Source organism: Salvelinus namaycush, chromosome 29, assembly GCF_016432855.1.
Source record: "Salvelinus namaycush isolate Seneca chromosome 29, SaNama_1.0, whole genome shotgun sequence".
In the NCBI taxonomy this organism is placed as follows: Eukaryota; Metazoa; Chordata; class Actinopteri; order Salmoniformes; family Salmonidae; genus Salvelinus; species Salvelinus namaycush.
The window spans coordinates 31,635,987-31,661,171 of record NC_052335.1 but is presented as its reverse complement, the minus strand read 5'-3'; the positions used below and the strand labels follow the sequence as shown (position 1 = coordinate 31,661,171).

Below are 25,185 nucleotides of genomic sequence, written 5' to 3'. Positions count from 1 at the left end.
GAGTACTCCGGTGGGCCATATGGATACCTTTTCTGCTTCCCTTACTTGCACCCCTTTTCATGTCATTCTGCTGTGGGGAATACAGTCCAAATCTCTCCAGGTCCTCATTGACTCTGGAGCTGATGAGAGCTTTTTGGACGCCACACTGGCTTCAGAGCAGAACATCCCCACTCAGCCCCTGTCCATTCCCATGGATGTTAGAGCGCTGGACGGGTGCTCTATAGGTCGGGTCACAAGAGACAAGACCCTGCGCCCATGCATTGACTACCGAGGACATTACAATGACATTACTGTGAAGAACCGTTATCCGCTACCACTCATTTCCTCGGCCTTCGAGCCTCTCCAGGGGGCCACTGTTTTCTCCAAGTTGGATAAACGAAATGCCTACCACCTGGTGCGGATACAAGAGGAGGATGAGTGGAAGACCGCCTTCAACACGACCAGCGGCCACTACGAATATCTGGTCATGCCCTTTGGCCTCACCAACGCCCCTGCCGTGTTCCAGGCTCAGGTGAATGATGTTCTCCACAACATGCTGAACCGGTTCGTCTTCGTCTACACTGATGACTTCCTCGTCTTCTCCCGCTCCCCCCAAGAGCACATACTTCACGTACGACAGGTTCTCCAGCACATTCTGGAGAACCAGTTGTTTGTTAAGGCGGAAAAGTGCAAGTTCCATCGCTCCACCATTCTCTTTCTGGGCTACATCATCTCTGATGGAAGTGTCCAGATGGATCCCGAGAAGGTGAGAGCGGTGGTGGGTTGGCATCATCCTACATCCAGGGTGCAGCTGCAACGCTTCCTGGGGTTCGCCAACTTTATCACCACTTTATCTGGGGTTACAGCACCCTGGCCTCCCCCCTGTCTGTACTCACCTCTACCAAGGTTCCATTCAAATGGTCCTCTGCCACTGACCGGGCGTTCTGAGACCTTAAGCACCGCTTCACCACTGCTCCTATCCTGGTTCATCCTGACCCTTCCCGTCAGTTCATGGTGGAGGCCGATGCTTTGGATGTTGGAGTGGGGGCTGTTCTGTCCCAACGTTCTGCCCTGGACCTTAAACTGCATCCCCGCGCCTTCTTCTCCCACCATCTCAACGCCACGGAGAGGAACTACGATGTGAGGAATCTGGAGCTTCTTGCGGTGAAGATGGTGTTGGAGGAATGGAGGCACTGGTTAGAAGGGACGGAACATCCATTCATTGTGTGTACCGACCACAAAAACATGGAGTATCTCCGCACTGCCAAGCGCCTCAACTCCAGGCAAGCGAGATGGGCCCTGCTGTTTACCCGGTTCAACTTTTCCTCTCCTACTGTCCGGGATCCAAGAGGTTCAAGCCGGATGCCCTGTCTCGCCACTATAACCCCACGATTACCATCCCGAAGCCGGAGACCATCCTTTCCACCTTGTGCCTGGCGACGGCACTCAGCTCGGGTATAGGGAAACAGGTCCGGGAGGCGCAGCGGTCCCAGCCGAACCCTGGGGGGGCCCAGATAACTGGATGTTTGTGCCTGATGCTGTTCACTCCGTGGTCCTGGAGTGGGCCCATTCCTCCAGGCTTGCCTGTCACCCGGGCTTTAGTCAGACCCTGGCCTTCGTGCGCGTTTGGTGGCCTACTATGGTTCCAGTTGTTGCCGCGTTTGTCGCTGCCTGCACGGTCTGCGCACAGAACAAGACTCCTCGGCAAGCTCCAGCTGATCTTCTCCAACCACTGCCTGTCCCTCACCATCCCTGGTCCCAAATATCCCTGGATTTCGTCATGGGTCTCCCCCCGTCTGAGGGCAACACTGCCATCCTGACTGTGGTCGACCGGTTTTCCAAAGCCGTCCACTTCATTCCTCTCCCCAAACTACCCTCGGCCAAGGAGACGGCCAGCTTATGGTGCAGCACCTCTTCCGTATCTACGGACTCCCGGTGGACATGGTCTCCAACCGGGATCCGCAGTTCTCGTCCCGGTTCTGGAAGGCGTTTTGCACGCTCATGGGGTCGTCGGTCAGTCTGTCCTCCGGATTCCACCCCCAGTCCAATGGCCAGTCGGAGCGAGCCAACCAGGACTTAGAGACAACTATTCGCTGCCTAGTCTCCGCCAACCCTACCACCTGGAGTCAGCAACTGGTATGGGTTGAGTACGCTCGCAACATCCTTCCTTGCTCTGCCACGTGTCTCTCGCCCTTTGAGTGTTCCTTGGGATATCAGCCTCCGCTCTTCCCCGAGCAAGAAGAGGAAGTCAGCAATCCCTCTGCCCAGATGTTCATCCGCCGCTGTTGCCGTACCTGGAAGAGAGCCCGGGCCACTGTTGAAGACCACTGCCAGGTATAGGTGACAAGCGGATCACCACTGGACCCCTGCTCCACACTATCGGTTCAGGCACAGGGTATGGCTCTCCACCTGGGACCTGCCCCTCCAGGTTGAGTCCCGTAAACTTTCCCCTGTTTCATCGGCCCGTTCCCCATCTCTAGAGTCATTAGCCCCACTGCTGTTCCTCTTTTGTTACCCCGTACCCTCTGTATTCACCCTACTTTCCATGTGTATAGGATTAAGCCCGTGTCTCACAGCCTTTTGACTTCTGTTTCCAGGCCCACCCCTTCTCCATGTGTCATCGATGGCCATCCGGCGTACACGGTGAGACGCCTCCTGAGTGTTCGACCACAGGGCAGGGGTTTCAAGTTCCTGGTTGACTGGGAGGGTTATGGTCCGGAGGAGAGGTGCTGGGTCCCCGCTAGAGACATCCTGGACCCAGCCCTCATCGCTGACTTCCACCGCCGGTACCCCGGTCAACCAGGTATGCGCCCAGGTAGGACGCCAGATGGAGCCCCAAGAGGCCCCCTCCAGGTGTCACCCATCTTCCCCATAATCCCTTGTGTATTTATACCTGTGTTCTCTATTGGTCTGTTGCCAATTCGTCTTGTTTGTGAAGTCAACCAGAGTTTATGTGTCTCAGCTCCTGCTTTTCCCAGTCTTTCCTTTTCTCGCCCTCCTGGTTTTGACCCTTGCCAGTCCTGACTCTGAGCCCGCCTTCCTGACCACTCTGCCTGCCCCTGAGCCTGCGTGCTGACCTGTACCTTTGCCCCACCTCTGGATTATTGACCTCCGCCTACCCTGACCCTGAGCCTGCCTGCCGTCCGGTACCGTTGCCCCACCTCTGGTTTACTTACCCCTGCATGCCTTGACCTATCTATTGCCTGCCCCTGTTGGATTATTAAACCATTGTTAATTGTACGTTGTCTGCATCTGGGTCTTACCTTCGTACCCGATAGGTGTTTCATGTTTTACACAGAGGATATGTTTGAAGAATTCTGCATGCAGTCTCAATTTGGTGTTTGTCCCATTTTGTAAATTCTTGGTTGGTGAGCAGACCCAATACCTCACAACCGTAAAGAGCAATGGGTTCTATAACTGATTCAAGTATTTTTAGCCAGATCCTAATTGGTATGTTTAATTAATTGATGTCATACAAGGCCCTTCTTGCCTTGTCTCTCAGATCGTTCACAGCTTTGTGGATGTTACCTGTGGTGCTGATGTTTAGGCTGAGGTATGTTTAGTTTTTTGTGTGCTGGATGGAATTTGTATTTGTGGTCCTGGCAACTGGACATTTTTTGGAACACCATTACTTTTGTCTTATTTAGTTTTTCTGTCAGGGCTCAGGTCTGGCAGAATCTGTGCAGAAGATCTAGGTGCTGCTGTAGGCCCTCCTTGGTTGGGAACAGAAGCACCAGATCATCAGCAAACAGTAGACATTTGACTTCAGATTCTTTTAGGGTGAGGCCGGGCAATGCAGACAGTTGTAGTGCCCTCACCAATTCATTGATATATATATATGTTGAAGGGGGTGGGGCTTAAGTTGCATCCCTGTCTCACCCCACGGCCCTGTGGAAAGAAATGTGTGTGTTTTTTGCCAATTTTAACCACACACTTGTTGTTTGTGTACATGGATTTTATAATGTTGTATGTTTTCCCCCCAACACTTTCCATCAAGTTGTATAGCAGATCCTCATGCCAAATTGAGTCAAAAGCTTTTTGTAAATCAACAAAGCATGAGAAAACTTTGCCTTTGTTTTGTCTGTTTGTCAATTAGGGTGTGCAGGGTGAATACGTGGTCTTTCGTACAGTAATTTGGTAAAAATCTAATTTTACATTTGCTCAGTACATTGCTTTCACTGAGGAAATGTACAAGTCTGCTGTAAATGATAATGCAGAGGATTTTCCCAAGGTTGCTGTTGATGCATATCCCACGGTAGTTATTGGGGTCAAATTTGTCTCCACTTTTGTGGATTGAGGTGACCAGTCCTTGGTTCCAAATATTGGGGAAGATGCCAGAGCTAAGGATGATGTTAAAGAGTTTAAGTATAGCCAATTGGAATTTGTGGTCTGTATATTTTATCATTCCATTTAGGATACTATCAACACCACAGGCCTTTTTGGGTTGGAGGGTTTGTATTTTGTCCTGTAGTTCATGTAATACAAGAATCGAGTGTGTTCTGGTTGTCTTTAATAGTTTTTAAGATTCTAAGATTTGCATTTGATCATGTATATGTTTTTGCTGTTTGTTCTTTGATATAGGGCCAAAATATATTGGAGAAGTGGTTTATCTATACATCTCCGTTTTGGATAGATAACTCTCCGTGTTGTTGATTGTTTCGTGTTTTCCAATTTTCCCAGAAGGGGTTAGAGTCTATGGAGTCTTCAGTTAAATTGAGCTTATTTCTGACGTGTTGTTCCTACTGTATTATTTTGGTGATTCACCATAGTGATGGCGTAGGCTCAGGTTTTCTGGGTCTCTATGTTTTTGGTTGGATAGGTTTCTCAATTTCTTTCTTAGGTTTTTGCATTCTTCATCAAACCATTTTGTAATTGTGAAATTGTTAGATTTGATAGGGAAGCTCAGAGGTCAAATATACTGTTTAGGTTTTCTACTGCCAAATTTACACCTTCACTATTACAGTGAAAGGTTTTGTCCAGGAAGTTGTCTAAAAGATTGATGAAGTGATTTATCCATACATGTCCCAAGTGGGCTCTCGAGTGGCGCAGTGGTCTAAGGCACTGCATCTCTGTGCAATAGGTGTCACTGCAGTCCCTGGTTTGAATCCAGGCTGCATCACATCTGGCTGTGATTGGGAGTCCCATAGGGCGGCGCACAATTGGCCCAGTGTCCCCGGGGTATGCTTTCATTGTAAATAAGAATTTGTCCTTAACTGACTTGACTAGTTAAATTAAAAGGAATTGAATTTGTTGTTGCCTAATTGTTTTTTGGTAGGTTTCCACACTACTTTCCTTCCATCTATAGCATTTCTTAATTTTATTCAGTTCCTTTGGCTTTGATGCCTCATGATTGAGTATTGCTCTGTTTAAGTAGACTGTGATTTTGCTGTGATCTGATAGGGATGTCAGTGGGATGACTATGAATGTTCTGAGAGACTCTGGGTTGAGGTCAGTGATAAAGTAGTCTACAGTACTACTGCCAAGAGAGGAGCTATAGGTGTACCTACCGTAAGCGTCCCATTGACTATGTACATACCCAGCGTGCGACAGAGCTGCAGAATTTGTGACCTGTTTTTGTTGGTTATGTTGTTGTTGTTTTTTATTATTATTGTTATTATTTTTATTTTATTTTATTATTTTTTTTATTTTTTTTAGGGGTGGATCAGCTTAATATTGCGGAAAGAATGTTGCTTCCAATGTAATTATCTGCATCATTTCCAATCCCCCATATTTTTTGGGTAAATATATATATACATACATGTATGCATACATATACACATATATACATACACATACCTATATAGACATACATACTTTTTTAAAGAATATACCTTTATTATTATTCCCCGCAAACCTTACCACCGGTCCCCCAATTGGAGTAAACTAATAAACACTTCTGCTTTTACCTTCAATTTATACATCTTATACACATTTTACAGACACAGTCTACTTTACAATAGTTCTCTCTTGTTTGTTCTTAGTCCTTCCTCTATTTCTGATGTCCATCCAGTTTGATTTCCACTTGTAACTGTGCTATTTCACAAAAGCTCCGAACCTATACACATTTCACAGATCCCGTATGCCCTACATTGTTTATCTTGTTATTAGTCCCACCCTTCAGCTCCACTCAACCCTTCCAATCTATCTTCCAACATCCTCCATTTCGGATTTTTATTTGCCATATATTTTTCAACTGTGCTGTGATGCTTCACAAAAGATTTGAACCTTCCTATTCTCATAGCTTCTACAGATTGTAAATTAAAAATAAACATTTTTTCTAAAATAATTATTATATTATTGATTGATTGACTATGGTTTTTCAAATCCGCCAGTATTGCTATCTGTATCTGTAACATTCTAGGCAAATGTTGCAGTTCTTCAGCCATTCCTGGACCTGTGACCAAAAACGAGCTACATATGGACAATACCAAAATAAATGATCTAATGACTCTGCCTCCTCACAGCAGAATCTGCAGAGCTGGGAAGATTGTACCCCCCATATATAACATTCTATTAGTTGCAAGAATTCTGTATAGTAATTTAAATTGAAAAATTTGAAGTTTTGAATCCGGCGTTGTTTTGGTATCAATTCATAAACCATGTGCCATGGAATGGGTACATCGAAAATCTCTTCCCAACTATTTTGCAATTTATATGGCACAGCTGTCAGTTTTTTGGTCCTTAAATGAAATTGGTATATGTTTTTATTTATCACACTTTTCTTTAACCATTTATGTTCTTTAATATAGGGCCGACATACAAGTTCCTTACTTTTTTCCCCTTCTACTTGCCTCTTCCATTTTTGTGGTAATGCTGCAATTAATTGGTTGTAATTTTGGGTAGAGCAGACATTTCCATATGTCTGTGTTAGCTGCATGTGTGACATAACTCCACCAGTCCTATTTATGATATCATTCACTAAAATTATACCTTTTTTAAACATTTCTTCGATAAATACAGTTTTTTTAATCAATTACTATATTTGAATTTAACCACAATATTTGTTGTACTATTTGTTCCGTCCTTTCAGGTGGATTAAACTGAAATTGCAACCAACTTTCTAAGGCTTGTTTAAACAATAAAGATATTTTGGAGATTATTTCCTTTTCAAACAACCGAAAGTGAGCAGGTGTAATCTGAATAAAGGGAAAAAGGCCCTTCTTGAACATAGGATGAGACATTCGTACCAATTTACTAGAGAACCAGTTTGGATTTAAGTATAACTTTTGTATGACTGATGCCTTTAGTGAGAGGTCTAATGCTTTAATATTTAATAATTTCTGCCCTCCGAATTCATATTCGTTATATAAATAGGCCCTTTTAATTTTATCTGGCTTGCCGTTCCAAATAAAATTGAATATTTTTTGTTCACATAATTTAAAAAGCAGATCACTAGGTGTAGGCAAAACCATAAGCAAATAGGTAAACTGTGATATGACTAAAGAGTTAATCAGGGTGATTTTTCCACAAATAGACAGGTATTTTCCTTTCCATGGTAGCAAGATCTTATTTATTTTTGATAACTTTATATAAAAAGTTATTGGAGTGAGATCATTTCTTTGTTTTGGGATTTGTATACCGAGTATGTCCACATCTCCGTCAGACCATTTAATTGGTAAACTACATGGTAATGTAAAATGTGAATTTTTTAGTGATCCAATACGTAATATGGTACATTTTTCATAATTTGGTTTTAATCCAGAGTATCTAGATCCTCTAAGAGGCCGTGGAGAGACTCAAGTTGTGGTTTTAAAAGAAAACATGAATCATCAGCGTACAATGACACCTTAGTTTTTAAGCCACGGATTTCTAATCCCTTAATATTAATGTTTGATCTAATTTTAACAGCTAACATTTCGATGGCAATAATAAATAGATATGCCGATAATGGACAACCTTGTTTTACTCCTCTAGATAGTTTAAAACTTTCTGAGATGTAGCCATTATTGACTATTTTACACCTAGGGTTACAATACATAATTTTAACCCATTTTATAAGAGATTCCCCAAAATTGAAATATTCTAGGCATTTATATATAAACTCCAGTCATACTTTATCAAAAGCCTTTTCAAAATCAGCTATGAAAACCAGGCCTGGTGTCCTCGATATTTCATAGTGTTCTATTGTTTCCAGTACTTGTCTTATATTATCTCCAATGTATCGTCCATGTAAAAAACCTGTCTGATTAGGATGAATAATATCTGACAATACTTTTTTTATTCTATGAGCCAAGCATTTTGCTAGGATTTTTGCATCACAACACTGAAGTGTAAGAGGTCTCCAATTTTTTTAATGGACTGGATCTTTATATATACCACTTGGGTCCTGTTTCAATAATAATGATATCAGACCTTCTTGTTGCGTGTCTGATAATCTACCATTTATATAGGAGTGGTTAAAACAAGCTAATAATGGTCCTTTGAGTATATCAAAAAAACGTTTTGTATACTTCCACTGGTATGCCATCCAGCCCTGGAGTTTTCCCACCCTTAAAGGCCCCAATTGCATCAAGCAGTTCCTCCTCTGTAATTTGGCCTTCACATGAGTCTTTCTGTACAGATGTTAATTTTACATTATTATTAGGAAAAAAATCCATACAATTAGTTTCAGTTAGTGGAGATGGAGGAGCCTGAAACGAAAACAGATTCTTAAAGTACTTTACTTCCTCTTTCAAAATATAATTTGGTGAATCATGCGTGACTCCATCATTTGTAACAAGTTTTAATACATTTTTTTTGGTAGCATTTCTATATTGAAGATTGAAAAAGAATTTGGTGCATTTTTTCCCCATATTCCATCCAGTTCGCTTTATTTTTATAATATATTACACTGGATCTTTCTTGAATAAGTTCCTCCATTTCTTTTTGTTTTTCCTCTAACTTATTCTGTGCCTCTATGGTACCGTTTTTATTGCTATCTAACTGTACTGTTAGTCCTTCAATTTCCTTTGTTAATATGGACTCTTTTGATCTAAATTGCTTTTGTTTTATAGATGAGTACTGAATTGCATTGCCTCTAAAGGCACACTTAAAAGTGTCCCATACAATACGGGGATCTGCTGTACCTATGTTATGTCTGAAAAAGTCAGTTATAAATTCTTCTGTCCTAGTTCTAAACAATTTATCATCTAGTAGGCTTTGATTAAATTTCCAATATCCTCGCCCACGTGGAAATTCTGTAAGAGTAATATATATGCCAATTATGTGATGATCCGACTGCATTCGGTCCCCTATCAACACTTTTAAAACTTTTGGTGCCAGAGAGAATGGTATAAGAAAGTAGTCAAGACGACTAGCTTGATTAAGCCTCCGGCATGTATATCTCACTAGATCAGGGTATTTAAGTCTCCATATATCCACTAATTCCAATATATCCATGACATTCATGATTTCCTTAAGTGCCTGAGGGTGATAGTTTGTAGTGTGATTTCCTATCCGGTCCATAGAGGTATTTAAGACCGTATTAAAATCTCTCACTATAATAATAGAGTCTAGTGTTGCTTGTAGAGTTGATAAATTCTTATACTGTATATATTTTCAAAGAAGCTTGGATCATCATTATTCGGACCGTATAGGTTAATAAGCCATATCTGTTTATTGTCCAATAACATATTTAAAATAATCCATCTACCTTGAGGATCTGTTTGGACAATTTGCACATTTGGATCAAAATGATTGTTAATTAAAACCATCACCCCTTTTGAATTTCTTTGCCCATGGGAGAAATATATTTCTCTTTTTCCACAAAACTTCATCTAAAACTGTTGAATGGGTTACCTGTAAACAATAGATATTATCTTTGTATGGCTGCAGGGGCAGTATTGAGTAGCTTGGATGAAAGGTGCCCAGAGTAAACGGCCTGCTCCTCAGTCCCAGTTACTAATATATGCATATTATTATTAGTATTGGATAGAAAACACTCTGAAGTTTCTAAAACTGTTTGAATTATGTATGTGAGTATAACAGAACTCATATGGCAGGCAAAAACCTGAGAAAAAATCCAAACAGGAAGTGAGAATTCTGAGTGGTCGATGTTAAAGTCATCGCCTATTCAATTCCCTGTAATATATGGATCGGTTTGCACTTCCTACGCCTTCCACTAGATGTCAACAGTCAGTAGAACGTGGAATGAAGCTTATGCTGTGTTGTGGGACCGGATGGGAGGTGTTTGAGTCAGTGGTCTGGCAGAGTGACAGTTTTTGGTCACGCACTTTCTTCATGATATCGTCATGCGTTCCATTACTTATAGAGACTGAAAAGAATGCTCCGGTTGGAACGTTATTGGATATATATGATAACAATATCCTGAAGATTGATTCTCTACTAAGTTTGACCAGTTTATTCGACTTGTAATATAACTTTTTTAAGTTTTCGTCCGACGTTTGCCTGCATCTGCGCGAGCGTTTGGACACGTGTACTACACATGCTAGCAAAATTAGCTAATTGGACGTAAGTAAAGGACATTATCGAACAAAACAACGATTTATTGTGGAACTAGGATTCCTGGGAGTGCATTCTGATAAATATCATCAAAGGTAAGGGAATATTTATCATGTAATTTTTGGTTTCTGTTGACTCCAACATGGCGGCTAATTTGGCTATTTTTCTGAGCGCCGTCTCAGATTATTGCATGGTTTGTTTTTTCTGTAAAGTTTTTTTGAATTGTGACACAGCGGTTGCATTAAGGAGAGGTATATCTATAATTCCATGTGTATAACTTGTATAATCATCTACATTTATGATGAGTATTTCTGTTGAAACGATGTGGCTATGCAAAATCACCTGATGTTTTTGGAACTAGTGAATGTAACGCGCCAATGTAAACTCAGATATTTTTATATAAATATGAACTTTATCAAACAAAACATGCATGTATTGTGTAAAATGAAGTCCTTTGAGTGTCATCTGATGAAGATAATCAAAGGTTAGTGAGTAATTTTATCTCTATTTCTGCTTTTTGTGAAAGCTATCTTTCGCTGGAAAAATGGCTGTGCTTATTGTGGTTTGGTGGTGACCTAACATAATCGTTTGTAGTGCTTTCGCTGAAAAGTATATTTGAAATCGGACACTTTGGTGGGATTAACAACAAGATTACCTTTAAAATGATATAAAACACATGTATGTCTGAGGAATTTTAATTATGAGGTTTCTGTTGTTTGAATTTGGCGCCCTGCACTTTCACTGGCTGTTGTCATATCATCCCGGTAGCGGGATTGCAGCCATCCTTCTCTTTTAGCCAGGTAAATACTGATCGTCTTTTCTTATTATCTGCTAAGCCATTACAATTGTAACTGGCTATACTTATTTCACCACTTACCATAATGAGACACAACTTTCAATTCTTTTTATCAAAATATATGTTTGTAAACGTACCATTAAAAAGTAACATGATGATTGAGTGTCTATATAGCTGTACCATGATATTTGCATTTCTACTAAGTAAACCTCCAATTGGTCCCTACTATTCCACCCGCTAAAAGCCCTCCTCAGCCCGAGTTGGGTTGTCATCCCAATGCCCGGCAGACCACCCTCGACCCCCTTGTATCCCATAGCCCTGAACCGACTGGGATCCATCCTTTGAAAAGAGCACACAGTGTCATTTACCGAATTGAAGTAGATCAACTGCCAAATGCATTTCCATCGCCCTCACCTCGATTTGTATTATATATAGCTGTGGATCATCCTCTATTGTCCCTAACATCTTTTACTCCTTCGCAACAGTTGTGGGATACACACATACACCCACACACACTCAACCCTTACCCCCACACAACCATAAGCTCACTTTCTCAACAATTGCACCATCCCAGAGCCCAACTCAAGATAGGTCATGATTTACAAATGCACTTGCAGTTGCAGCTGCATGAGAAAGCTGCAAGACCGCGCAAAAAATGGGCAAAAATTGAGAGATTTTATTTACCATTGTCACATCCTAGATGATGGAGGTCAAATGTACACCTTCTTCCTGAAACACCCACAATACGGTTACCCGTAATGACCATATTCCCAAGCATCTCCATGCAGTCCGACTTTGATTTATACCCCCTCTCTGAATGTCAGAGTGTGACCCCCTCCCCATGGGTTACTGCAGCTAGTGTTGCCAGCACTGCCACTGCCTGGGTGGGGGCACCCCACCGGAATCCCCACCGGTTAGGTACAAGGTCGTCAAGGTTCTCATTAGCAGCTTTGAGAATTTCCTTGTATATTATGCTCTCCCTTTAGGGGGCTTTGGCTTTGCAGGACCAACCCTGCCAAGCAGGCTCAGAATCATGAGGGGGCAGTGCTGCTCTTGGTCTCTGACCTCATTTTAGCTGCATACAGACCGCTTACAGCAGGCACATAAAACAGTTAGGGACTTCTCCTTAGTATCTGGGTCATTCAGGTAGGTGTCTAGGGTATAGGGCCATGGACCGTACCATTAAAATAGGATAATAAATAATTAGATATATTTTATTTAAAAAATGTAGTTCCCCATGATAGGACAATGTTGGTTATGTTGTTGTAATTGTGCCTAGGGGGGCATATGGGGAGGAAAGGCTGTCACCACCAGGCAGGTGTTTGTCCCCCTGTGTGCTGAGGGTGTCAGGTTCTTGTCCAGTTCTGGAATTTATGTCACCACAGACTAGTACATGTACTTGGCCTGGAAATTATAAATTTCCCCCTCCAAGATGGAGAAGTTGTCATCGTTAAAGTATGGAGATTCTAGTGGGGGGATATAGGTTGCACAGGAGGACATTTTTCTCTGTTGAGATAATTTCCTTTTAATTTCTAGCCAAATGTGAAATGTTTCTGTTTTGATTAATTTAATAGAGTGAGTTAGGTCTGCTCTATACCAAATTAGCATACCCCCTGAGTCCTTCCCCTGTTTTACTCCTGGTAGTTTGGTGGATGGGATTACCAGCTCTCTGTAACCTAGATGGCAACCAGTGGGTCAATTTCCTCTATACCATGTTTCTTGTAGGATGACAATGTCTGTATTTCTGATTTATTTGGTGAAGTCCAGGTTCCTGCCCCTTAAGCCAAAGGCAGATGACCTCAGGCCTCGGATATCCCAGAATGAGATAATAGACTCCTGAACAATTAATAAAATGGCCACCCAGACTATTTACATTTTTACACTACAGCTACTTGCTGTTTATTATCTATGCATAGTCACGTTACAAATTACCTCCTTATTGTTATGTAATTTTCTTGTGTTTCTTTTTTATTTATTTACCATTTTTTACATTTACATTTACATTTAAGTCATTTAGCAGACGCTCTTATCCAGAGCGACTTACAAATTTTACTTTAGTTTATTTAGTAAATATTTTCTTAACTCTATTTCTTGAACTGCATTGTTGGTTAGGGGTTTGTAAGTAAGCATTTCACAGTAAGGTCTACTACACCTGTTGTATTCGGCGCATGTGCCAAATACAATTTGATTTGATGGCTTTGTGTTCCTCTCGCTCTGATCAAACAGATGTAATTTGAGAAACCCCAAAACATTCTACCGTGGTATCGTTTACCCACGCGGGATTTTCATATATTTTATTTAAATCCTGGAATATAATAGACAGTGTTATGTTCTGTGTTCCCCGCAGATAAAACAGTCCTCGCATTCCTCATGAAATGTATCTGTTGAGATTCGGGAGGGGTGGGCGCCAGGTGTTGGGTTACAGCGTGGAGGCCCCTCCCTGCTCTACGGGATTTAGAGAGAGGGGATTGTTCGTCGGCGGCGGTAGGGCGGCAGCAGCAGCCCACAGCGCGCAGCACCCATGTTCAGTGGAGAGTCAGTGGAAGGAGCCCCCAGATGACCGACGCAGACGTCTGGGAATGACAGCCGCTGTCACCGAGAGTGACAGCTTTCGCTCTCTGTCGCCGCACCTTGACTAGCCTTGACTAGCCCCGGAGTGACGCGCTCTATCAGTCGCACGCCAAAGAAGTGACACGGAGCCAGTCAGAACTATGCCAGAGATGGAGAAAGGGAGACCGCCGGAAAATAAACGCAGTAGGAAACCCGCGCACCCCGTCAAGAGAGAGATCAACCAAGAGATGAAGGTGAGGGGAAATGAGTTGTTTAGCTATTTTTTGAGCAGTGTTCTGTTTGTGAATAGTCTTAAATCATGCCATGCTATGTTGTTGTCTTAGGTCTCTTTTTATGAAGTGTTGTGTTGTCTCTCTTGTCGTTATGTGTGTTTTGTCCTATATTTTTATTTAATTTATTTGGATTTTTAATCCCAGCCCCGGTCCCCGCAGGAGGCCTTTTGCCTTTTGGTAGGCCGTCATTGTAAATTATAATTTGTTCGTAACTGACTTGCCTAGTTAAATAAAGGTGAGATAAAAAATAAAATACTTTTGAGACATTGGGAGAGAGCTCCGTGCGCACAAATCACACAGTTGGAGGCATTCACAGACGCCATGAAAACTTGGATTTGTTCCCATTGAAACAATTCAATTTGCTTATAATTTAATTCCGTTATATTATTGAATACTTCCGAAATAAAAGTGATTAAACAATTGTGTAACATAACATTATTCCCATATGGTGAAATAAGACAGCTATATTATATTACCTGGCCTTGCCATAATAAACCGACTGTCGGGAAATATACATTTCCGAGGGAATGAAAACGTGTGACTGTTTAATTAAAGTGTCACTCTTATGTTAGCCAATATTTGATGTCTTGTCCACTGAATGGTAGGTAGCCCTTCTGTAGTGACGCCATGTCAGTCCATCCGTAGCCTCGCGCAGCAAAGTCCAGCGGTGTTCCAGATGTGCGTCACCACCAAACCGTAAGAACACTTAAATTCTTCCCCGCTTCGGCTGTGCGCGCACTTGTTGTAGTAGGCTAGGTCTACATGTTTACAACAATGTAATAAAAAATAAAATAAAACATTCGAACGAACATACATAGTCACATCACTTGAGAATATCCGCTAGGGCAAAGGATCAGTCTAAACAGGTAACCGTAGTAATTGTGCCCTTGGAAAAGTGACTCAGAATCAGTTTCATGGAAACTATGTCTACTGTTTGATTTGGTGATTCCAATTCAAAACAAAATTGAATATGATGGTATTGGTTTCAGTCCTACTACTAGAGTGCAAGCCTTTAGTAGGCTAGGCTACAAGCCCACAGTTTGTCTGCCTTCAGTTTTATGAGTTCTGACATTGGCCACTGGGCACAGATGTCAGTTCAAAGTCTAGTTTTAATTTACATTTGGTTGAGTTGTCAACTAATGTGAATTCAACATTAAATTAAATGTTAAAAAAAATCAGCTTGTTTTGTGAGAGGAAATGTGCTCTTTTTGCATAAGTGGTTTGGATGGTAGCTTTTTTTGGATGATATCCAGGGAGTGGTGTAGAATTACAACTTAACTAATTTGAATGAAAACATGCTAAATGCTATCTGTGCTTGATGTAAGTCAGCCCGGCCTGGATCTGAGGGTCGGCCCTGCGTTGTTGCCTTTGGTCAGGGTTCTTTCTGTGGTTTGGGATTTGGCTTGTCACTCTCACAAAGCAAATGTTTGTCTGAACTGCCAATAAGAAGTAAAGCACAGGGAGGAGAAAGAAAAAATGCCTGTCTCTCCCTAATGAGGAAATAGTGAGACAAAACAACACTAAATTCAATGTAATATAGGAGGACATGCCCTGATGGAACCGTTGATGTAGACTAGGCTAGTCCCACGGGATGCAGGCAGCACAGGCAGAGTACTACTTTGTGATTCTCAGACTTACAGGGAGCCACGTGGATCTACAAAACAGGCCTTGGGTGACCGCGGTAATGAACTGGGGCTGTTGGGCTTGAAGGTCAGTGGTATAAGTGTGTGATTATGAAATAGAGAAGGGTAGATAAAGAAAGACAGATGGACAGACAGACAAAATAGAACTCACACAGATCAGAGAGACAGACAGACAGACAGACAGACAGACACAGTCAGAGAAGCAAAATAGAACTCTCACACAGACAGACAGACAGACAGACAGACAGACAGACAGACAGACAGACAGACAGACAGACAGACAGACAGACAGACAGACAGACAGACAGACAGACAGACAGACAGACAGACAGACACACAGTCAGAGAGACAGACAGACAGACACAGACTGTGATTTCAGGGGCTGTGTGTCTGTCTGCGGGCTGCTCCAGTCCAGTCCAGTGTTGTCTTAGTCAAGGGATCTATTTCAATACCACAGTCAAACCCACTCCTTCCATGCCAGACCGTAGCACAGCGCGGACACCAGATACCTGACTTTATTCATCGTTAGGCATATTTAGCTGGATATGATACCTCTACGTACACACAAACACACCCGCACAGACACACACACACTTGGGGACACACACAATTCCTTTTCTTTGAGGCCCTGTCAGAGTGAGGAAAGCAGAGGGAAGAATGTGTAGTCAGTACTACAGCCCTGGTGTAACACTACAACAGGCAGACTGTCCACGCTGGAAGAGGTTGAAACCCGAGAGGGAGTGCAGTGTCGGGTATCAGGGCTGGAAGGTGCCGGGGTGGTGGGGGCAAGGGGAGAGGCAGAGGGAGGAGAGGGCAGGGGAGAGAGGGGACACGCAAATAGGGACTAGATAGTGCTGGACACTTGGGAGAGGAGCATGGGAGGGAGGGACTGGGGAGTGCTGGACACTTGGGAGAGGGGCAGGGGAGGGAGGGACTGGGGAGTGCGGGACTGGGGAGTGCTGGACACTTGGGAGAGGAGCAGGGGAGGGAGGGAGGGACTGGGTAGTGCTGGACACTTGGGAGAGGAGCAGGGGAGGGAGGGACTGGGGAGTGCTGGACACTTGGGAGAGGAGCAGGGGAGGGAGGGACTGGGGAGTGCTGGACACTTGGGAGAGGAGCAGGGGAGGGAGGGACTGGGTAGTGCTGGACACTTGGGAGAGGAGCAGGGGAGGGAGGGACTGGGGAGTGCTGGACACTTGGGAGAGGAGCAGGGGAGGGAGGGACTGGGGAGTGCTGGACACTTGGGAGAGGAGCAGGGGAGGGAGGGACTGGGGAGTGCTGGACCCTTGGGAGAGGAGCAGGGGAGGGAGGGACTGGGTAGTGCTGGACACTTGGGAGAGGAGCAGGGGCGGGAGGGACTGGGGAGTGCTGGACACTTGGGAGAGGAGCAGGGGAGGGAGGGACTGGGGAGTGCTGGACACTTGGGAGAGGAGCAGGGGAGGGAGGGCCTGGGTAGTGCTGGACACTTGGGAGAGGAGCAGGGGAGGGAGGGACTGGGTAGTGCTGGACACTTGGGAGAGGAGCAGGGGAGGGAGGGACTGGGGAGTGCTGGACCCTTGGGAGAGGAGCAGGGGAGGGAGGGCCTGGGTAGTGCTGGACACTTGGGAGAGGAGCAGGGGAGGGAGGGACTGGGTAGTGCTGGACACTTGGGAGAGGAGCAGGGTATTTCCGAGAACCGTGGGACCTAGCGGTGGTGTAAGGTGTCCTGCTCGGATTTCTGCTCCAATCCCCACTCGCCCCAAAGCCACAGAGGAGAAGAGGTGGGCGGATGAAAAGAGAGAGACCTTTGTGTTGTTTTCTTTCATTTGGTCGGAAATTTAAAAAAGCCAGGATGTTCACTTCACAACACATCTGCTGAGAACACTTCTTTATTTTGTCTGTCTCTTTTTTCCCCAATTAAAAGAGCTAAACAAAGAATGATTCATATATTTTACACTGGTATTAGGTTGGAAAACTTTTCCGTCTCCAATTTAGCAAGAGTAAACAAACTGCAATACATCATGGAAAAATAGTCATACTGTACTCCTCTGGGTTCTCTTGCTCATTTCATCCAGTCAGGGCTGGTCTGGAAGTCGAAAGAATCAGCACATTGATTCGGGACTGGAAGCTCAGGTTACATTTAAAGAGTGGGATAAAAAGTTCCACTAACAAACCTCGGATGTAAGGTCACTCACAACTGAACTTCACATTGGCTTAGCGTTAGCAAGCAGTGGCTCGGTTGTCCCGTCTCCCACCATGTCCCCTGACTGACATAACCTATAATGTTTCTCAGTGATTTATTTTCCATTTCTCCTTTTAGACGTTTGCAGAGAGCACCATGAATGAGCTCCTAGGCTGGTACGGCTATGACAAGTTGGAGCTCAGAGACTCTGAGGCCACCGAGATACGGAACTACCCCAACCGTGAGAGACGCCAGCAGCACGTCTCAGTTCTTAAAGGTGAGGGAAGGCCAGGGCCCTGTTCACTAGGCCACACTGTAGTAAAACGCTTTGCTATGGAGAGTGGAAATCTGTTCAGGTAGTACCTCCTTTTTCAAAACGATTCATGTCTACCGAACACGACCCAAGGTAATTTATTCAGGTAGTATCCTTGTTTCACTCCCTTTCTAAACGTTTACTGCCTACTGAACACAACCCAATTTAATTAGTTCAGGTAGTATCCTTGTTTCACTCCCTTTCTAAACGTTTACTGCCTACTGAACACAACCCAATTTAATTAGTTCAGGTAGTATCCTTGTTTCACTCCCTTTCTAAACGTTTACTGCCTACTGAACACAACCCAATTTAATTAGTTCAGGTAGTATCCTTGTTTCACTCCCTTTCTAAACGTTTACTGCCTACTGAACACAACCCAATTTAATTAGTTCAGGTAGTATCCTTGTTTCACTCCCTTTCTAAACGTTTACTGCCTACTGAACACAACCCAATTTAATTAGTTCAGGTAGTATCCTTGTTTCACTCCCTTTCTAAACGTTTACTGCCTACTGAACACAACCCAATTTAATTAGTTCAGGTAGTATCCTTGTTTCACTCCCTTTCTAAATGTTTACTGCCTACTGAACACAACCCAATTTAATTAGTTCAGGTAGTATCCTTGTTTCACTCCCTTTCTAAACGTTTACTGCCTGCTGGGCATCTGTACAATACAGGTAACATACTTAACAGAGGTCAGACGGAATTCACAGGTGACCCAGTAACAGAACAGATAGGTTGTTCAATCCAGACATATTACTTCACCCTTCTTATGTTTCACTTACTATCATTACAGTAAACCTGTGTGGATGGAGTATTATCTTTCTACAGTTTTCAGTGCCATTGTTTTCTGTCCTTTAGGCTGAATCTACATCTGTATTTAAATTGTGTGTGTGGAGTGGAAGTGGTGCCAAGAGAAACTGACTGAATTCAGATTCCATTTTTGTTGGCACTTTACATGTTAAGAACATAAATTCACTCTGAAGTGACCCTAGATATCTTGTGCCTTCCAGAAAACTCGGTGTCCAAATCCAAGAGCCTAGACAGCCCCGTGACACTGGTCATGAGGAGTGGAGAGAGAGAATCATCCAGGGTCCCCTCTTCCTCCCCCAGTTCCTCCTCTCTGACCAGCCCTAAGGAGCAAAAGAGTGCCCCCGTAATTGTCCCGCTTATAAAGCCATCGGCAGGTAGGGACAGGCCTGAATAAATCTCTCTCTCTCTCACACACACACACACACACACACACACACACACACACACACACACACACACACACACACACACACACACACACACACATCTACTGAGCATATGCAAACACACGCCCTTTGTGTGACCAACTGGGTTAGTACCCAGGTCTCCTGCATGTCACAAAAGTGTTTTAGCATGCCTAGCTAAAGTCTAGACATTATTCAGGAAGCTAACATAAGTCTTCAGGCCTCAGGCAAGGTTCCTCATCACACAGGTGAGGTTCACTAAATCACCCCTGTTACACTCACACATCAGCATCATCATCATCACTACCATATGTAGCCTACGGTTCTTCAACACTCACAAGCTCCTTAGATGCTCATCTTCATCATCAAACACACTTCACGTGTTGATGTTGATTCCTCTCCCCTTTGGCTCTGTCCGCAGTGGAAGACGTGCAGAATGTGCAGATAGTGTGTGTGTGGTGTCAGAAGGAGGGGGTGAAGCGCTACTCTCTCTGTATGGGCACCGAGCTGAAGAGCTTCTGTAGTGAGAAGTGCTTCGCCGCCTGCCGACGGGCCTACTTCAAACGCAACAAGGTGAGGGATTCAACCTCGGTTCAACCTTATTTCAACTTGGACTCAATGGGACAATTTTAGGTCAGACAAAACTGACTTGTCAACTGCAGCAGTTCAGATGGAGAAAATGACGCACGAGCACACACACACACACACACACACACACACACACACACACACACACACACACACACACACACACACACACACACACACACACACACACACACACACACACAGGTTTTTTTTATGGACAGGCCAATGTTTTGAGGGTGGGAAGGGGTCAAACTTTGCAGAGGACACTTAGTATCAGTTACGGTTTAATGGAGGAAGGGCCAGTCATAATGCGGCTTGGGTCCGGAGGACCGGGAAGCAACAGGGAAGCAACAGGGAAGCAACAGGGAAGCAACAGGGAAGCAGTGCCTATACACAACTCCACTCCTATACACATTACCACCATTTTTCACCCTCCATCCAAGACATGGATACCCTCTCTTAGAGGCGCGGGGGTGTCAGGCAAGGCTATCCCCTTTCACCGATCCTGTTGTTTTGCCGCGCTAGGTTTTATTCACACGACAACAGACAAGGGGGGGGGGGGGGGGGAGTCGTCTGCTGCCTACCTGCCTGGCTGCAACAAACCCTCTAGTTGATGGAAGTGGGGATGGAACTGTGGCCGTTGGCTTGTCCCTGCTTGTTTCTTGGAGGGAGAAGGGCAGAGGGCCTGGGGGTGAGGTGTCCACTTTCAGTGCATACCTTACCTGCAGCTGCTTCATGTTTCGTAACTCGACACGACTCAATGGGTCACAAAGAAGGGACCATTGAGAATAAAATGAGGGTTCAGGCTTGTCATCTACTTTATCTTAGCGAAACGTTCCAAAATGTTACCAAAACGTTTAAAAAACGGTCCCTTTGTTTCAGTGACCTCAAAGCCCATAGGTCAATGTACTCTGTTACTTTGAACCCCTATGACAAGGCAAATTGTGCAGTGGTTATTTTGGGATTGGTTATGTAAGTTTGTTTTAATGACCAACCACGGGAGCCTTGATGATTTAAAGCAACTGCTACTTTATCAACATTTGATGCTTAAATCCCATAGTGGATACTACTGAATCCAGGCTCTACTCGGAAACAGTTTAACACAATCCGGTGTCCTGTTCATTAGGGCACACAATGTTTTACAACAGAGATTGAAAATTAATGTTTTGTTATTGGACAAATCCAGCTAGTACCTCTCAGATATTTTTGTTTCGTTTGGTGCCTAATGAACATGGCCCAGCTCTTGATAGTTTGTTTTAAGTTTATAATGATGCAGCTTTGCCCCCCTCCGTCAGGCCCGGGATGAGGACCATGGAGGGGAGAGGTCCCCCCAACACACCCATGCAGATGACTCACCACGACTGGTGCTGAAGATGAACAGTGATGGTGCCAGAGTAAGAACAAAACACAATCCACTTCGTAGAAATATAATATATTTTTTAAATAGCTTAGCTCAAAGACTAGTTATGCATTAATGCATGTTTGTCTTTGAGAGCTACTTCAAAACATGTAGGGGCAGTTCCTAGGACACAGATTAAGGGGCAGTTCCTAGGACACAGATTAAGGGGCAGTTCCTAGGACACAGATTAAGGGGTAGTTCATAGGACACAGATTAAGGGGCAGTTCCTAGGACACAGATTAAGGGGCAGTTCCTAGGACACAGATTAAGGGGCAGTTTCTAGTACACAGATTAAGGGGCAGTTTCCAGGACACAGATTAGGGGGCAGTTTCTAGGACACAGGTTAAGGGACAGTTTCTACGACAGAGATTAGGGGACAGTTCCTAAAACACAAATTAATGGGCAGTTTCTAGGACACAGATTAGGGGGCAGTTTCTAGGACACAGGTTAAGGGGCAGATTCTAGGACACAGATTAAGGGGCAGAATCTAGGACACAGATTAAGGGGCAGTTTCCAGGACACAGATGAAACCTAGTCCTAGACTAAAAATAATTATTGATGGAGATTCTCCATTGAGTTTGCTTTTTAGTCTACGACTAGGCTTTACTCTGGGTCTGTGAAACCGCCCTTTAAAGGGATAGTTCAGGGATGTTACATACAGTATTTCCATATTTGTTTCCTTACCTTTGCCAACAATTAGCAACATTAGCCATGTAACTTAATCTCGCCTGTTTAGCATGGATTATATTTCATGCCCAAATCAGCTCAAAATAATACAATCAATTTAATATGATTTGGTCATGACATTTAACACATGCTGAACGGGGGAGATTGATTTACATGGGGAATTTGTCCCAAAATGCTAATGTTGCTAATTGTTGGAAGTGGCTAGGTTAACAAAATCAGTGTGGATTGCAGTCACTCCTTGGCCATAGACTTCTTTCAAGGTAAAAAGCTTTTCACAATACTGTCATATAGAATATTCCATATTTTATATTACCATCTCTACAACAGTCATTTGCTTTTTCCTTTTCACATGTCACTTAAGTAACTCTTCACAGTCTCTCTCGCCAGTACTGCAGGTTTGCAACTGGTGCAAGCACGTCCGCCACACCAAAGAGTATCTGGACTTTGGCGCCGGTGAGGAGCGGCTCCAGTTTTGCAGCACCAAGTGTTTGAACCAGTACAAGATGGATGTGTTCTACAGAGAGGCCAGGGCCACTCTCACCAGCTCCAGCCCAGGAAGACCAACCCAGGAGGGGAGACCCGAGTCCACCGGAGGGGTCCAGAACCAGAAGCTCCTGACCCCTGAATCGTGGAGCAGCGACGCTGGGGACGTGAGGGGGAGGACCAGGTCGCCCAAAGGGCAGACGCCGATCAATGGTACAGCGGCACCAAGGACTGTGTCTCCATCCGAGGCGTCATCTTCGTCATTGAAGGTTAACATTTCAGGACTGAGGCACCTGGAGAGGCACGTCCTGCCACCACCCGCGCAGGTAGCGAGCCACCACCCCGCCCCCTCCCCTCCTCACCCCCCCATGGAGCACCACAAGGCCATGCCTCAGATCCCGCTGCCCTTCATCCGGCCCCCTCTCCATGCCCAGGGCCTGAAGAGCCCCCTGGCCAACCCGCCCAGGGGCCACCCCGGCCCCCCTTCCAGCCCCATCCACCAGCCTCCCGCTCACTCCCCCCATCACCCCCACCAACCCCACCTCCAGCCCCCATCGGCCACCTCCATGAACCCACCCGGAATACACCCCTACCCGGGGGCCTACTTCCCAGGCTTGCACTCCCCCCCTATCAACATGATGGGGCTCCGTGGTCCCGTGCCCATGCTCCCTATGATGAACTTCGGGGGATGGCCGTCCTTAGGCCCCTTCTTCCCCCAGCCCACTGTCCTGGTGCCCTACCCCATCATTGTACCAATCCCAGTCCCCATCCCCATCCCTATCCCCATACCCATACCCCCTAAATCTGCTCCTCCAGAAGCCCTAGCGGTCCCCCACAGTGGGGTTATCCAGCCCGTGCCGGAGGGGATAGAGGGGGGACGCTCCAGGGGTGTCAATTTGCCTTCTACCGGGAGCTTGGCGGCCAACAGATTGGGTAGAACCACCAACCAGGGTCTCCCCTCACCCTCAGACCACCCCAGAAGGGACATCACAGATTGGGTGAAGTCGGAGAGGCAGGCTCAGTCACCCATGTCGACCTCCCACAGTGCAGCGTCCTCCCCCAGGGCTCGCTACGATGCTTCCCCATCTTCCACCTCAGTGATTGAGGGGCTGTCAGACTTTAAGTTGGGCCAGCAGCAGCAGCCAGAGAGGCAGGTCATCCAGAGAGTGCTCCAGAGGACCCCGGTCAAGCTGGAGCCCAACCCCCACGGAGTGGTGGACCTGTCGGGTCCGGGTGAGCCCGGAATGGGGCACGGCACCAGGCTGGTGGATACCAGAGTGGACCACCACAACCACCACCATGACATTATCAAACCCACCCCTCCACTAACCCAGTCACCCCCTCCTCTGCACAACACCGCCTACCCCCAGAGCCCTAACATACGACCCCCCTCAGACACCCCACCAACTCCCAGAGGGGAATGCAGCAGCCCTCCCTGCGATACCGCCACCCCCTCCCCCTCAACACCCCCAGACGTCCCCAACCAAACAACACCGTCATCATCCCCCGACCCTCCTCCCAGCCCAGACTCCTCCCAGTCTCAGAGAGAGGCCCGGCCTCTTGGCCCTGACTCCGCCCTCAGTGAGCTGGAGGCAGTCAAAGAGAACAGCTGCTCCAATGGCCAGGTCCAGGAGCGGGACCAGGGCCAGGTTCCATCCCTCCCCACCAGCCAATCAGAGGGGCCCTCGGCCGCTGGCGACTCCGAGGATCCCCACGTCCCAGATGAGGACCATGCCTATGCCCTGCCCACCCCCAACCTTACACCCACCAGAACGGGCGGTGCCCCCACCAACACCCCCACCACTCTCCTCCTGCCCAAGCTTAGGGACAAGGGTGTTCTACTATGCCCACCGAGTGTGGCTGGGCCTGGGGACATGGAGCCTGCTCTGAAGAGACGGTGCCTCCGTATCCGAGATCAGATCAAGTAGGGAAGGGAGGTAGGTGTCTCTTGTTACAATAGGTTTTTGGGACACTGTAACGCAATGGAGATGTTAGGATACCTACAGAGGAATCTGAATGAGAAATGAGAAAGGTAAAGGAACTTCCATAAAGATTAAATAAGATTAGAAGAAGGCACACAATTAACTGTTTCTCTCTATCACCAACATTCACACCCAGACACCCAGACACCCACACAGAAACCCCGTAGGAAACAAGCCGACATCCAAAAAAAGCACTGTCACTGTAACAGGCCCTGCCTGATTCCGCGATGCCTTTTCAGTGACTCTCACTTTCTCTCTGCTCTGCCCCTTCCTCTGGCCTAGCTATAACCCTAGATATGTCTGTCTGTCTGTCTGTCCCTTCCTCTGGCCTAGCTATAACCCTAGAGCTGTCTGTCTGTCTGTCCCTTCCTCTGGCCTAGCTATAACCCTAGAGCTGTCTGTCTGTCTGTCTGCCCCTTCCTCTGGCCTAGCTATAACCCTAGAGCTGTCTGTCTGCCTGTCTGCCCCTTCCTCTGGCCTAGCTATAACCCTAAAGCTGTCTGTCTGTCTGTCTGCCCCTTCCTCTGGCATAGCTATAACCCAAGAGCTGTGTGTCTGTCTGTCTGTATGCCCCTTCCTCTGGCCTAGCTATAACACTAGAGATGTCTGTCTGTCTGCCCCTTCCTCTGGCCTAGCTGTATCCGTAGAGCTGTCTGT

General features: G+C 45.4%; 1 protein-coding gene across 1 annotated transcript; it reads left to right on the top strand.

The window, feature by feature from the left end:
* Positions 1-13,926: 13,926 nt before the first annotated feature.
* Positions 13,927-24,474, top strand: LOC120024252 (sine oculis-binding protein homolog B-like). The gene is made up of 6 exons (XM_038968447.1): positions 13,927-14,019; positions 18,001-18,139; positions 19,186-19,359; positions 19,811-19,962; positions 21,273-21,363; positions 22,451-24,474. Exons 1-6 carry the CDS (start codon positions 13,927-13,929, stop codon positions 24,472-24,474), a joined length of 2,673 nt encoding a protein of 890 aa, XP_038824375.1.
* The last annotated feature ends 711 nt before the right edge of the window (positions 24,475-25,185 follow it).

Excerpts from the sequence above, each read along its gene's own strand:
- LOC120024252 (XM_038968447.1), top strand. The coding sequence starts at position 13,927 with ATGCCAGAGATGGAGAAAGGGAGACCGCCGGAAAATAAACGCAGTAGG. Across the intron at positions 18,140-19,185 it reads GCACGTCTCAGTTCTTAAAG|AAAACTCGGTGTCCAAATCC; the intron begins GTGAGGGAAGGC and ends TGTGCCTTCCAG. Across the intron at positions 19,963-21,272 it reads CCTACTTCAAACGCAACAAG|GCCCGGGATGAGGACCATGG; the intron begins GTGAGGGATTCA and ends CCCCTCCGTCAG.